This window comes from Panicum virgatum, chromosome 2K (genome assembly GCF_016808335.1).
Source record: "Panicum virgatum strain AP13 chromosome 2K, P.virgatum_v5, whole genome shotgun sequence".
NCBI lineage: Eukaryota > Viridiplantae > Streptophyta > Magnoliopsida > Poales > Poaceae > Panicum > Panicum virgatum.
In genome coordinates this window covers 16,805,657-16,819,643 of record NC_053137.1, presented here as the reverse complement: position 1 = coordinate 16,819,643, position 13,987 = coordinate 16,805,657, and the positions used below count along the sequence as shown (strand labels likewise).

The 13,987-nt window shown below is 44.2% G+C and overlaps 3 protein-coding genes across 3 annotated transcripts; 2 read left to right on the top strand and 1 right to left on the bottom strand.

The window, feature by feature from the left end:
• The first annotated feature begins 32 nt into the window (after positions 1 to 32).
• On the top strand, positions 33 to 1,089 carry LOC120669302 (ethylene-responsive transcription factor 1B-like). Its single transcript, XM_039949081.1, has one exon. The coding sequence runs from the start codon at positions 90 to 92 to the stop codon at positions 849 to 851; it is 762 nt and encodes a 253-aa protein (XP_039805015.1). The 5' UTR covers positions 33 to 89; the 3' UTR covers positions 852 to 1,089.
• A 5,145-nt stretch (positions 1,090 to 6,234) lies between these two features.
• Positions 6,235 to 11,386, top strand: LOC120695154 (probable trehalase). The gene is made up of 11 exons (XM_039978463.1): positions 6,235 to 6,265; positions 6,308 to 7,013; positions 8,104 to 8,219; positions 8,384 to 8,484; positions 8,595 to 8,704; positions 8,818 to 8,890; positions 9,149 to 9,316; positions 9,407 to 9,497; positions 10,327 to 10,444; positions 10,539 to 10,752; positions 10,968 to 11,386. The coding sequence occupies exons 1-11, from the start codon at positions 6,235 to 6,237 to the stop codon at positions 11,052 to 11,054; spliced, it is 1,815 nt and encodes a 604-aa protein (XP_039834397.1). The 3' UTR covers positions 11,055 to 11,386.
• A 357-nt stretch (positions 11,387 to 11,743) lies between these two features.
• On the bottom strand, positions 11,744 to 12,551 carry LOC120669292 (antifungal protein ginkbilobin-like protein). The gene has a single exon (XM_039949071.1). The coding sequence runs from the start codon at positions 12,379 to 12,381 to the stop codon at positions 11,947 to 11,949; it is 435 nt and encodes a 144-aa protein (XP_039805005.1). The 5' UTR covers positions 12,382 to 12,551; the 3' UTR covers positions 11,744 to 11,946.
• Between the last annotated feature and the right edge of the window lie 1,436 nt (positions 12,552 to 13,987).

The window sequence follows — 13,987 nt, the reverse complement described above, 5'->3', positions numbered from 1 at the left end:
GAACAGACGCCGCCGCCGCATCTCGCCACCAGCTGCCGCTGCTGCTGCGGTGCTGCCTCGCCTTCCAGCTCCAGCTCTCCAGCAGTGAGATGGAAACAAAGTCAACCAGAGCACCACCACGATTCCACCCGCCGGCACACAACATGGAGTACCGCCCCATCCACGGCTTCTACCTGTACAGCGACTACGCCGCCGCGACGTCGTCCTCGTCGTCCTCGTCCTCCGACTCGCTCCCGTTCGGCGGCGCGGGCTGCTGCGGCGACGAGGTGCCCGCGCCCGCCGTGTTTTCCGGCTACGGGCGGCGCCGAGGTGATGGTGATGCTGCTGCCGAGGTCTCGGCGGTGGCGGCTGCCGAGGCGGGGCAGGGGGCGCCGTGCGGCGGCGGCGCCGGCGGCAAGCAGCAGGCCGGGGCGGCGTTCATCGGGGTGCGGAGGCGGCCGTGGGGGAGGTTCGCGGCGGAGATCCGGGACTCGACGCGGAACGGCGCCCGGGTGTGGCTCGGCACCTTCGACAGCGCCGAGGCCGCCGCGATGGCCTACGACCAGGCGGCGCTGTCCGCGCGGGGGCCCGCGGCCGCGCTCAACTTCCCCGTCGAGCGCGTGCAGGAGTCGCTCCGCGCGCTCGCGCTGGGCGGCGCCGGCGCGGCGGGTTCGCCCGTGCTGGCGCTCAAGTCGCGGCACTCCAAGCGGAAGCGCCGGAAGAAGTCCGAGATCGCGGCGGCGGCGGCGGCGGGCAGGAGCAGGAGCAGGAGCACCGCGGCGGCGGCGGCCGAGCAGCAGCGGTTCGTCGTGGAGCTGGAGGACCTCGGCGCCGACTACCTCGAGGAGCTCCTCAGGATCTCCGAGAGCTAAGTGTGATCGCTTAGCTTGATCTGATGATGCTTGTGCAGAATTCCAACTATTCCAAGGTAGATAGATGGCTTCTTGGGGTCAATGCAATGCCCAAGCCTCTTGGATGGTATATATTTGCGATATTGAGGGCCCTCATTTCGAAAGTTTTGTGATTTTAGTGCAAATTTGAACTAAATCCCAAAATTTTTGGACAAAAGACCTTCAATCGGAACAAAAGAGAAAGAAACTTGTGAGTTCACTTTGAGCACTTGCTTGGAATCCAATGTGCACTCAGATCGGCGCCTGCTATTTTGCTGCTACCTATGCACAAACTTGCTGTACAGTAGCCATTACTTGCAAGTGATGACAAGTGAGCAATTTGATGGCCCCTTTCTGATGTAACTCGTCAGGGGGGTTGCATGTTCTGTGAACTGGGGACTGCACAGGGATTGGTCCGTACATGCCACCCTAGATTCATGCATCTCCCTGCTTTTTGCATGGATTAGACAATAATAATCCATCCATCTGTAGAATATACAAAGAAAAACAAGTTGCTCGCCTTTTTACTGGCATGTCAATCTATATTGGAACTTTGTGCTCTGTCCTTGTCCATGATTGAGATACTACGTACATGTACTGATGAAGTTGCCATCTATATATCTGAATTTCTTCTTGGGATTATCTCCACACTGGTTGCTTGGGTTTTGTTCTAATTGTTATCAGATGCAATGGATTTTCCTTGCCTTTGGAATGTTCAACACTACCTGACATGGTAGCAGTTCATATATATGTATGACCCACACCCTTTGATGATGCTTTTTGCAGATTATTAATTGACTGAGAAAAGGTAACGAGATCATGCATATGGCGAGTCTGGATCTAACGGCACGGTGTAAGTAGTGCAATCACCATATATACCCAATTGCACTTTGCCATTCCAGGTCCTTTCACTCCATGGGTTAAATTTTTGTGGCTCTTTTTTACATCATTTCGCATTTATTTGGTTTCTGTAACTTCAAACACATGTACCTTGCGAGGTAGGGCCATCTGCAATGGGCATTGAATTCTTTTAAACTCATTCACTGTTCGCTTGAGATTTTTTAGCTCTAGTTTTCTTGACTGCAACTTGATGGATTTATATATATCTGATTAGTTCCAGCTAAGTAATACGGCCAAGAACAGTTCTTTTGTAAAGATATGCCCCATATACAGGCATGTATCAGTTTTCGCCATTCTTGAAGATTATGAGTCATTCAAGGATACATTATACAACAGGGTTCGTTCTTAGGCTTATATAAATTACTTTGACTTTTCTGAGTTATATGATTTGTGGCTAATGCTCCATAAGCTTTAGTTCGATCTGTTTGTGGTAGATGAAATGGCTTTGGAATAAAAATTTTACGAAGATAATGGTACTACTACTACAGATATAATAAATATCAGGTGGGTGGTAATAGTAAATGTACTTCATCAGAAAAATGACAGGAAGTAGCTGATTAATTGGTTGCTGGTTCCTCCTACTTGATCCATTCTTATTTCGGTTTATTACCAATCTGAATGTTATTTTTAAAGAATGTTGATAATTGTTACAGGAAATGCCATCTTATGGTCACAATGGTGTTAGCCACACAACACTGTGAAAAACAGTTAAAGTTAATTATTCAAATCTTTAATTTGTGACTCTCAAGGCCTCAACATGCATCTCAAGTAATTGTAAACTCATAAGGACCAACGTATCACTCAGTATACTTCTAAAGTTCAAACGATATTTAAAGCGTTTATTTACATAATATTTGATCAAATCCTATTAAAGTTAGTGCATAATTTAGGCATATAAAACAGGAATACATAATCATGTTATCCTAGGATGAAGACAAAAGAACCATATTTGCTACCAAAAAAAGAAATTATTAGGGACAAAAACATAAAAATCAAATAAAGAACAAATAAATCATAGAAACTAGAACTTACTGGAAAAAAGAACTATTGAACATACATTTATAAAAAAGTAATGCTTTCTCAATAATTATAGTAATAATGTGTGTACTAGGCTAATAAATTGGACGAAGTACCCTTTCATGTTCTCGGCTCTAAGCTATTCATGATCTCCAGTAACTAAAACAACCAGCTAATAATCTCATGGAAACCTTGTTTTCAACTCTGGATCTCATTAGGGTATATACCATGCATGTAACCAGTTAGCATTGGGTATCTCTCATTTTAAATTTTACTATTACTAATTGGATGCTCCTTTTGAAGCCTCCAGGTGATGCCACTTAGGATCCTAAGTGGACAGTCTAAAAAAATAGAGAAATCTTATAAATTTTTACAAAAATCAGAAACATCTAGCCATCAATTTGGCAACTCTAATCATAATATCATTAGATCTGTTATCTTTTTCTAATAAATTACCCACCTTTGCCATTATGAAAATAAACTAAAGTACCCACTACACATGTATCTAAATTACCCACCTCTACCATTATAAAAATAATCTAAAGTAACCCTCTAATCTTCATGCATGTAAATTACCCATTTATGTCATTATAAAATAATATCTAATAACCCCCTAAATTTTTGTATATATTATCCAGTGAAATCATTATAAAAAAATAAAATAAACCCCAAATTTGAATTAATATTATATTATTATAATAAAATCTAAAAGTTCATAAATATAAAATTCTAAATTACTATTTTATCATCATTAGTACATTATTTATGTTATTATTTATATAAAAATACTAACCATATTGTCTGTGTCACCATATATTCATGTATAAGAGAAGAGATAAGAATACCAATTTTCATATTGTTCACATAGCTCAAACAAAGTGTTCAATTAAATACATATCAAACATATATGGAGGTATGATGCAAAGTGAGAAAAAAATATTAGTAACTAAACTTATCACATTTATTACAATTACAAAATGATAAATATGTATCTTTATAATATTGGATTAGAATATTTACTTGGTTAAAAAGAGTGTGAGATAGATAATTATTAGATATCTCTAACTAGCCCGTGCATAAGCACGGGTTGATAGACTAGTAATTCACAATGCTTCTCTTGATGCTCGCCTTTCACATCCATACATACATTATATTCGTACCAAATATATGCATCAGCACATGTTCTGTTGCTCTAGCTCATTGTCCTCAACATTTTATTTAATAAACTCACTGTCAACACCTGGTACTTGGTCTATCATTATGTCTCTAATGATTGAATTACTTAGCCACGTGCAGCTTGCACTACGCTATGCATCAGGGTGACAAGTCTCTTCTTATAGATTTTATGAACTCCGCAGGAGTACCATTCCCACAATTCAATTGAGTCACACACAAAAGGTCTTGAGTACGGTGTTGTTTCTCTAGTTTATGTGCAGACACTGTTCCCACAATTCAATGATGCATAACTGATATATATACAAGTAAACTGACCCTGTTAGCTAAAAGTCAGTGACGCATGCTTGGTAAAGATGAAATTTATGCAACGCAGGTTTTGTTTTTCCCAAAGTTTCATCAATAAAAAAGTATGATGATCTTCAAAGGAAATTCAAATTAAGGGGAAATAGAGTCCAGGCGAATGAAAGGGAAAAAATAAACAGACAACATAAAGTAGCAGTTTGAGTCTTGTGGTGAAAACAAGATCACATGCATAGTACTGTTGGAAACATTCCTTTTGAAAATTTCGAATTAGGATGGTTCCAGTTTTGATCATTTTTCTAACTTTAATCATATTTTTCACTCGATTGACTGATCTCAAATATTGATTGAAGTAATATATTCTATGTTGTTAATGAAATATAAATATTTATTTTCTAATAAGAAATAAATATCTATATCGTACTATTTCATTTATCCACATAAAAATGGTGAGTATTCTGGACAATTGTATAATCATATTTCTTGAACTGTGTAATCCATATTGAAAGAAAAAAAAAGAATCTAGATCGCAAGGATTTATTTGACATTTACCTCAACTAACTGGAAAAGGGGAAAATTAGATCCCTACAAACTGTATGCAGTACGGGTGCATGGGGGCAAAGCTGCAACCAAAAATTTCTGCCAAAATATACCCAGTGTAGATCATTTTACTTTTTATAATATTGAACCTCTGGTGGTGAGATAAAATTCTGAACCCCAAAAAATGAAGAAGGGATCCCAAAAAAGGAAACAATGTTCGCCAAAGGGGCCGTCTAATTTGCGGTCGCCCGGGAAAAAGTCTTCATACGGTCGATTTCCGACCGGCTGTCGGAACAGTGTCGCAACAGTATTTTTTGGATAAAAACATTTTGAAGAAAATTTTCAAGGGAAAAAAATTGAAGAGACCAAAACTTTTGATGAGAAAAAATTTGAAAGAAAAAGTTTTTCCTCATGGACTGAATTTTTTTTCCGCCAATATTAAGTTGTACAATATTTTTCGATAAAAATTTTCAAAGAAACTTTTTAAGGAAAAAATTGGAGAGACCGGAAAACTTTGATGAGAAAAAATTTGAAAAAGTTTTAAGAAAAAAATGAAAAAATTTGAAGAAAATCTTTTTGCATCTAAAATCGAAAAAAATTGGAACAAAAACTTTTGCATCCAAAAATCAAAACAAAAAGAAATAAAAAAGAAAAAGAAAACGCCACTACTCGGGGAGCTCGGCGCCGCCGCCGGGGGCGAGCCCCCGGGCAGGTCCCCGCCGCCGCTGGCGAGGCCTGAGGAGCGCGCTGCCGCGCCGCGCGCGGAGCTCATTCCGGGAAGCCCGCTGCGCGCTGCGTCCGCCCAGCCGTGTCGCTCAGCGCCACTCCACCTCGCCGCGCCGCTCCGCCCCCAGCCGCTACCGCCGCGAGCTCGTGCGGGGGAGGTCGCTGCCGCTCTGCCCGGGGAGCTCGCCGCTGCTTTGCGCCCTCAGCAGCCTGCCGCGCTCAGAGAGAAAAGAGAGGAGGCGCAGACTGCCGTGCTTAGAGAGAGAAAAAGATACAAGAGAGAGGCTGAGTGGAACTTGGAAGTGATAAGGTCAAATGGGTCCCACCACATGTGGGGGTCGGATGGATTGACCGTAAGTTTTGTTCCGTCCGGCCAACCGTAAAAACAACATCGGGTTCGCCAAATGGGCTGATCAGTTGTCGGCCTGTGTACACCCGTAGAAAAGTCGTTGCCTACCTGTCGGGTGTCCCATTCTAAAAAAAAATGTCGGAAGTCCAGTACTACTCCAGTGCGCACTCGTGTTTGACCGTTTTGACTCGGGCACTGACAAGCACACGACCAAACGCATTCGACAAGCCGCATCCAAGATTCCAAGCCGAGCATCCCAAATCGCTTGGCCGCGGTAGATTCCGCGCGAGCAGCGACGACGGTTCCATTCAAATCCTGCCTGCGCATCCCCTTCCCCTCCTGCACACCCCAAGAACAATGGACGTCGTGGCGCGCCACCGCCGCCGCCGTCAGCTCCTCTTGCTCGCCGTCCTCCTCCTCCACGGCTTAGCCACGGGCGCCGCGGCGCCCGGGGGCGGCCCGGGCGGCGACGACGACGCTGGCGCGCTGCTCGACCTCCTGCAGCGCGTGCAGTCGGAGGCGCTGCGCGCGTTCGGGCCGCGCGGCTTCGACCCCAAGCTCTACGTCGACATGCCGCTCGCCGCCGACCCGGGCGCCGCGGCGGCCGCGCTGCCGCCCGCGCCGTCGAGGGGCGAGATGGGGGCGTTCCTGCGCCGGTACCTCGCGCCGGCCGGGTCGGACCTCGCTGCCGCGGACCCGCCGGACCTGGCGCTGCCCGAGCCGCGCGGGTTCCTGCCCCGGGTGCGGAGCGGCGCCGCGCGGGCGTGGGCGCGGGAGCTGCACGCGCTGTGGGGGAACCTGACGCGGCGGGTGGCGCCGGGCGTCGCCGCAGCGCGGCACCGGCACACGCTCCTTCCGCTGCCCGGCAGGGCGGTCGTGCCGGGCTCCGGCTACCGGGAGCTCTACTACTGGGACTCCTACTGGGTCGTCAGGTCCGTGCGTTGTGTTCCTCCGGCCACCGCCATTTTTGCTTTTGCATGTGCTCGCCCCGATCGATCTGCTCGTGATGCATGCAGGGGCTTACTGGTGAGCAAGATGTACGAGACGGCGAAGGAGGTCGTCGTCAACCTCTTGTACCTTGTCGAGAGATACGGCTTCGTTCTCAACGGTGCGAGATCCTACTACACTAATCGAAGGTGAAAATACTCTCCCCGAAACTAGCAAAGTTGCATTGGATAATCTGATCCTAACGCACACATCATCCAATGCATTAGGTGACAGAATTTCAGTCACTTTCCATTGTAGATGTGTGGACACTCCCTGCACATAAAACTATAGCAGCAGCGTTGACAGTAGCCACTGTTCCACCTCGGCTTCTCCGATCCGCGGACATTGTATCTCACGCGCCTTTGCGCACTGCATATTCATATCTCTGCACTTAAATTGGTTCCTTGACAGCTTCACTGTGTGCGGCTGCAGAGGTCGAAACGTTTTCTTTTTTCTTTTCTAAAACAAAAAATTGGTTCCTGGGCATTGTTCTACTAGTTTAAATGTCATAGAGACAAAATTAAAGCAGAAATATATCAAATAAGGCTCTTATTTTTCAAATAAGTTATCAGTAGAAGGGTTATTTTTCTTAAAGAAGGCATTAAAATGAAAGAAATCTAGTAAAAAAATTGTAGGGAGCGTAGAAATAAAAAATAAATTTTTAGGTATATAAAATGCAACAATGTATCAAATGTGAGTTCTGGGGTATATAACTATAATTTTGATACCCAAGAAAAATGCAAAATGAGAAAAAGAAGTGCGCAGAAGAGGACATCGAACCAACAAAAGCATGGCTGGGACACTGAGGAAATATATTTAACCTATGAAAATAATAAGAAAAGCTTAGGGATATATGAACACTAACAAAAGGTTTAATACCGGTTGCCTAAATAGAGAAAAAATTGAATGTCACTTAGCTTTGACATCCCATTTATCTTGGCCCTTACGGCCCACTGGCCCAATACAGTTATCGTGACCTCTCTTGGATCTCGGCCCTAACGGCCCGATTTTTATGCTCTTAGCTAGTGGCCCATACCCACTTCTATGTGACCAGGCCCATCAATCAAACTACGCTGGAAAATCCCAAATATCCCCTCCTACTAGCTACTGTAATTCTTTTTTTGCAAAGCTACAAATAAACTGATCGATTTTATCTCAGAAGTACATGTTTTCTCCTTTTCAATTAGATGTAGGGATGCTTCTGCAGAGCAATTCATCAATCTGATTTTTTCTATGCAGCCAGCCACCACTCCTAAGCTCCATGGTTTTAGAGATATACTCAGCAACCGGTGATTTGGACTTGGTGAAGAAAGCATTTCCTTCTCTGCTAAAAGAGCATAGCTTCTGGATGTCAGGTTTGCTACTTAATTCAGCAAACATATGAAACGTGATATCCATCACATTATTTGAAGCATTGTTTAGGTTACCCATGGAAATAAACTCAAACATTAATATTCTCTTTTAGAATCTAGCAAGAACCACACAGGTACTTTTATCCTACACTAAATTTATTATTCAGATTTTCACAGAGTAATGGTAAGGGATAATCAGGGACAGATACATAGCTTGACTCGGTATCAAGCTATGTGGAACAAACCAAGGCCAGAATCTGCAACCACTGTAAGATCTTCTACATTTGAAATCATCGAATCTGCTGAATGTACCTGTTCTTCTTAGGAGTTATCATGGTAATGATTACTAGGGTATTCTTTTATTGTGCTTTATTTTAGGATCAGCAAATGGCTTCAAAGCTCTCCTCTGAAGTTGATAAGGAAAATTTCTATCACCAAGTTGCTTCAGCGGCAGAATCGGGGTGGGATTTTAGCTCTCGATGGATGAGGTGATGCCTATACTGTTCAACAATAAAAAAACCCACTTATAATCTTCAAAAAAAGGATAGTGCAATTCGTAGTAAATCACTCTTCTAATGGTTGTAATTGTTGTTTTGGGTAGAAATCCTCCTGACATGACGACATTGGCAACAACATCTATCATACCAGTGGATTTGAACACGTTCATATACAAGGTGGGGTATATATGGTGTTCTAATTCAAACACAAGCATGTTCAAATTCTAAAATTGAAGGGTACATCATGCTTATGCACTTTACTCGCTCACTAGCATATACCCAATATCTAGGAGTGTTCTTGCGGCAAAAAGTTAACTGACTCGAATCAATAATAATTTACTTTTTATCAATAAGCAATAATTTTCATAGAATCTAGAATGGTACTGATTCTTAAATCTTCAAATAAAGTAATGCATACCTTTGTGTGCAAAACAGATGGAGAGAGACATTGAATTCTTTGCTGAACTTACAGGAGAACATATAATTTCAAAAGAATTTTCTGATACTGCAAAGGCACGTCAAATTGCAATAGACTCTATTTTATGGAACTCTGAGATGGAGCAGTGGCTTGACTACTGGCTTCCTGCTGATGTACAGTGCCAGGTACTTAAGAAGGAAGAAGGATTATGCCTTGACCTATCAAACTGCTATGAACATAATTATGATTTAATTTGATATGTCTTATATTTTTAGGGTGTCTACCAATGGAATTCTAAGTCGCAGAACCGCAACATCTTTGCCTCCAACTTCGTACCTATCTGGCTAAATGCATATCATCATTCAGGTGTGTGCTGTATGTTTTCCATGTTCTGCCTCCAACTTCGTACCTATCTGGTTAGCAAATGGAATTCCCAAGGTTTAATATCAATAAATTGGAAATTATGTTAGACAATACTGTACAATGTTTTTGCTTGACATCTTTTTTTATTGACTTTTCCTTCACATACTTCTGTTTAATCCAATAATGTATAGGATCCAGGTTTTGTCAAATATTCTTTTTGACTGAATCTGGTATGTACAATTTCCTTTTCCTTTACATCCTTCTTTTATTGTATAGGTTAAGGCTTTTGTCAAGTATTGTTTTTGACTGAATCAGGTATCAGAATGAAGGCAATATTCTGCAATATAGGACAAACTTTTGTTAATTACCACTTTTCCAGATTGTTTACTTTTTGTTCTATCTTTTGCTATATTTCTTGAGTATTGTGGTTGGACAGTGAAAACTGGTAATCCCAGGACAATATGTTTTCTATAAAAATAAAGTGGGCCAATGCGTTTGATCTAAAAGAAATTAAATATGGGAGCAAGTTCTTAGGGGGAAAACTCCTAAATATTATAGTCACTTGAATAATTTACATTGTTTTCATGATTTGAAAGGAAACATCATGTGTAACCTTATAGTACTAGTATGGTGCCTAAGAGAAACGCTAATGATCTCCTTCAGTTACTAATATTGCCTAGGCACAACTACCCAAACTGAACATATCTTATAGTACAGAAGAATGAGAATTATTATATCTAAAAAGATTTGTGTTTGATTCCTTTTGCTGCTATCATTGCATTGTCATTGGGTTTAGCTGAAACAAAACCATAATTAGCTGAAACAAAACCAGGCTCGGTGAAATATGTCAATGAGGCAAAATCAAAAGGAGTCATGAGAAGCCTGAAGGCATCAGGGCTACTTCATATGTCTGGAATAGCGGCTTCATTATTGAACACCGGGCAGCAGTGGTTAGTTGTTCCCTGAAAAGTGAAAACGAACACTTGTCTCATGTATAGTTTGATCCCCCATTTCAACAGTTCTTCCAAAATTGTAATGCAACAGGGATTTTCCGAATGGATGGGCCCCATTGCAGCATCTGATAGTTGAAGGACTGGTGAACTGTGGTTCAGCAGAGGCGAGGGAATTTGCTGAAGATATTGCTTCAAGGTGGGTGCGAACGAACTACACCGCCTACAAAGCAAGCGGTGTTATGTATGAGAAGTATGATGTGGAGGTCTGTGGAAGATCTGGTGGTAGCGGCGAATACAAACACCAGGTACGGTTATAGTTGTAACTTTGAAAAATATTCCTCTCAGTTGTCAGTCATGATGGGTAAGCATGAAGTATCAAGTATGATCAACCTGTTCCTTGATAAATGGTAGCGGACATTTTTACACCATGATCCTCGTATATGATGATGCATGCATATGTTCTAAGCAGCTGATTATTGCTCATCTTGTTCTAGTTCAAGCTCATGGGCATCTTTTGCAGACTGGTTTTGGCTGGTCCAATGGTGTGGTATTATCATTCTTGGAAGAGTTTGGATGGCCCCGGGACAAGGAGATTGTCTGCTCCTGATGCAGGAGAATCCACAGAAGAAGCATAATGCAACCAAATCAATGTGCATACTTTGCAATAATGCACGACGGTTTGGAAAAGGTGGTCGTTTTTTATATCGAGAATTGGACAGACGCTTTTAACCCTGTTTTACGTGACCTGTGTATGAATACTCCTATGAGACGCCTGAAGAGTACGTTTTTCAATGTTGAGTTGGGAAGCGGGCTTTCAGGACATGTTATGATTTGAAGTACTAGCATTCTAGTTTCAAGTTGAGAAGTGGGGTTTGTTTTGACTTGTAGTAAGTTTGAGAAGATTGGAAATAATTTGTTCGGATTCCGAAAAGTTTTAAACAACAATTCATTTCTGAACTTGCCCGTACTCAAATTGGAGACCTCTGCCTCCTCAATCCTCATACTATACTATACTATATTAAGGTGCATACTAGTTGCCCAAAAGCCTCTGTCGTGGAAAAAGCGGGCATTACACTTAATACTACATCTGCATTGATTGATTCACTAATCACTGCATACAGCCTGCAACAGAAACGTTAAAAGTTCGGTTGGCAGGCCGATCCACCCGGTGCTTAAACATGGGTGCGAGCACTACCTCTTCGAAAGGGTTCTGCATTTCCCTCCCGATCTCACAGTAAAACCAGAGGACCTCCCTCCCGTGTTTGTTTGCTTTTTTTTTTCGATCGCGCAAAAAACTTCATCAGAACTTGCCTGAGCAACTAAGCATCAGATTGGCCAATCAATTCACCATCAGTTCGTATGGTTTTGGCATCCAGGAGCAAAGCTAGGCATGCAAATTATTGAGTAATAGTGCATGAATATAATGGATGCCACCTGCGCACGAATGAGCATACATTTTGGTTGCGCACGAAGACGAAGACGAAGTGACATGGCAACCATCACACGAAGGCGTACTGCTCGTAGCGCACGCTGCAGTCGACGAGCACGGCCCGGGCGCCGACGCTGCGGCCGCAGGCGGCCTCCATCTGGGACACGGCGGAGCGGAGGCAGGCCGCGCAGTCGTCCGCCGCCGCCGCCGGGCGGCACGCGGCGTGGCCGTACGCGAAGGCGGCCGCGTACGGGGAGATGTCGTAGAAGTCGCGGCCGGCCCGGGCCGGCGTCGCGGACACCAGCTCCGCCAGCACGTACGCCAGGCTCGCCGCGAAGGGGTCCCCGGCGCCGTACGACGCGCCGTTGCACAGCACCGAGAGCGCCTCCGTGTCGGGCGCCGCCGCGGCGCCGCGCGGGGAGGCGAGGAGCAGGAGGAGGCACATCGTGACGGATGGGAGGAGGAGGAGGAGGGGCGGCGGCGCCTGGGGCGAGGACGATGCCATGCTGCTGAACGAGTAACGGCGGCGATGCTCTGCGCAGGCTGTTCCTTTTTGGCTTAGCTTGTGTGTTTTCTCTTGGTGGTGGCGTTGGGACGGAGAAGAATGCGAGGCGAGGACAGGAGAGGGGACACGGACTGGCCGGCCGGCCCGGGCCTGGCCTGGTTGGTCCTGCAGCCGGTCTTTCGTCTTTGTCATGTCATGGCGTGATGCTGGGAGACTGTACTATGTTCGTTTGTAGCCTTGCCGGCCGGCCTCCATTATTTGTGGATGACGTGATCGAGCAGCAACGCCATGGTGGGGTCGTGCGGGTTTACCTGCGGCGTTGGGTAGGTGGGGAATGCTAGCAACGCGACGATCGATCGATTCATCACGTGGCGATTGTAAGCCAAGCGAAACCCGGCAGATTCAAAACTTGATGAGTTTAGCCTAACTGTGTCTGGTTGCAGATTCCTGCGACCGGACTGTGGCCGGACGAAATCACGCAATGTTCGTGGCACATTTATTTTCGCTGTGTCTCCGTCCTCATTCCCATGTCGAGGCGAATGTGAGCATGTCGTGTCCACGGTAATTCGGTAGAGGTGTGCGCGGCCATGGGCCACAGCGATGATTTGTTTTCTGTTGCGTGTTAAAATTTCACATTTGCCCACATAATGCGTAGTTAAATCTCACAAAGAAGCGCACTGGGCACTGGCAGCTTCGATAGAGCAGGCAGGGCTTGGTGCAAGAGCCAGAGGAGGCCAAGGCCCGACTCATGGAGCCATGGCCCACGGGTTGGAAAAAGGAATAAAAAGAAAAGAAATGTGATTTTGCACCACGAATAACCATAGAGGTACCCCTAAAAAAAAAACTCATAGAGGTGTGCTCACCTTGCACATGTACCTTTATTTATGCAAACGCGCGCACACCTCTTTATGAACATACACGCACAACCCGTATAAAATCTCATATGGAACGAAGCAACCCTCCCCTCCCCTTACAAAGAACAAACGTTAAGAATTTAAGCCGAAGTCGTTGAGATTATATTCGAATTCTAAATTTAAAATTTTAAAAAGAATTTTAAGAATTACTATCGATCGTTATCGCCCTACCTCTTTTGTCCACGCAATCAATGAGTGCTCCGTTCGCTTGCAGCAATCACTATTCACGTCAGGTGTCCATCAAGAGCATTTGATAATCTGTAACATGTTGCATGAGGCTGGGAGTTTTATATGCACAGATATCTATATTGGAAACTAGGTAATCGTGTCAGATGGGTTTTATGGTGATGAAACTCTACTCACATCCCATGAAATTCCAATTTTCTCTCTTCTTGCAACGTCAGCAAAATTGATGATATTTAATGTCATAAAACTTTTCATGAAACCCCCACACAAGCTCCAAACTGGGCCAAATCGTCTGTCCTGTTTTGCGCTAGGCGTCCTACGAGCCAACGAGCACACATCAAAGCCATTTTTATTTCCCATTTGCCAACTTTGAGCCCAACACCATGCACCTGGGCCACCCTCCGCTTAATTATCACACAGCGAGACGCCGAGACCATTCAGTTCAATCTCAAAGCTTACAAGTTCATTTATTTACAATAGATTTTTACAATACATTTTAATCTATA

Bases quoted from the DNA above. Each gene is read 5' to 3' on its own strand.
- LOC120669292 (XM_039949071.1), bottom strand. From the start codon at position 12,381: ATGGCATCGTCCTCGCCCCAGGCGCCGCCGCCCCTCCTCCTCCTCCTC.
- LOC120695154 (XM_039978463.1), top strand. From the start codon at position 6,235: ATGGACGTCGTGGCGCGCCACCGCCGCCGCC. The intron at 7,014-8,103 runs GTGAAAATACTC...TTTTCTATGCAG, and splicing joins TCCTACTACACTAATCGAAG to CCAGCCACCACTCCTAAGCT. The intron at 9,317-9,406 runs GTACTTAAGAAG...TTATATTTTTAG, and splicing joins CTGCTGATGTACAGTGCCAG to GGTGTCTACCAATGGAATTC.
- LOC120669302 (XM_039949081.1), top strand. From the start codon at position 90: ATGGAAACAAAGTCAACCAGAGCACCACCACGATTCCACCCGCCGGCA.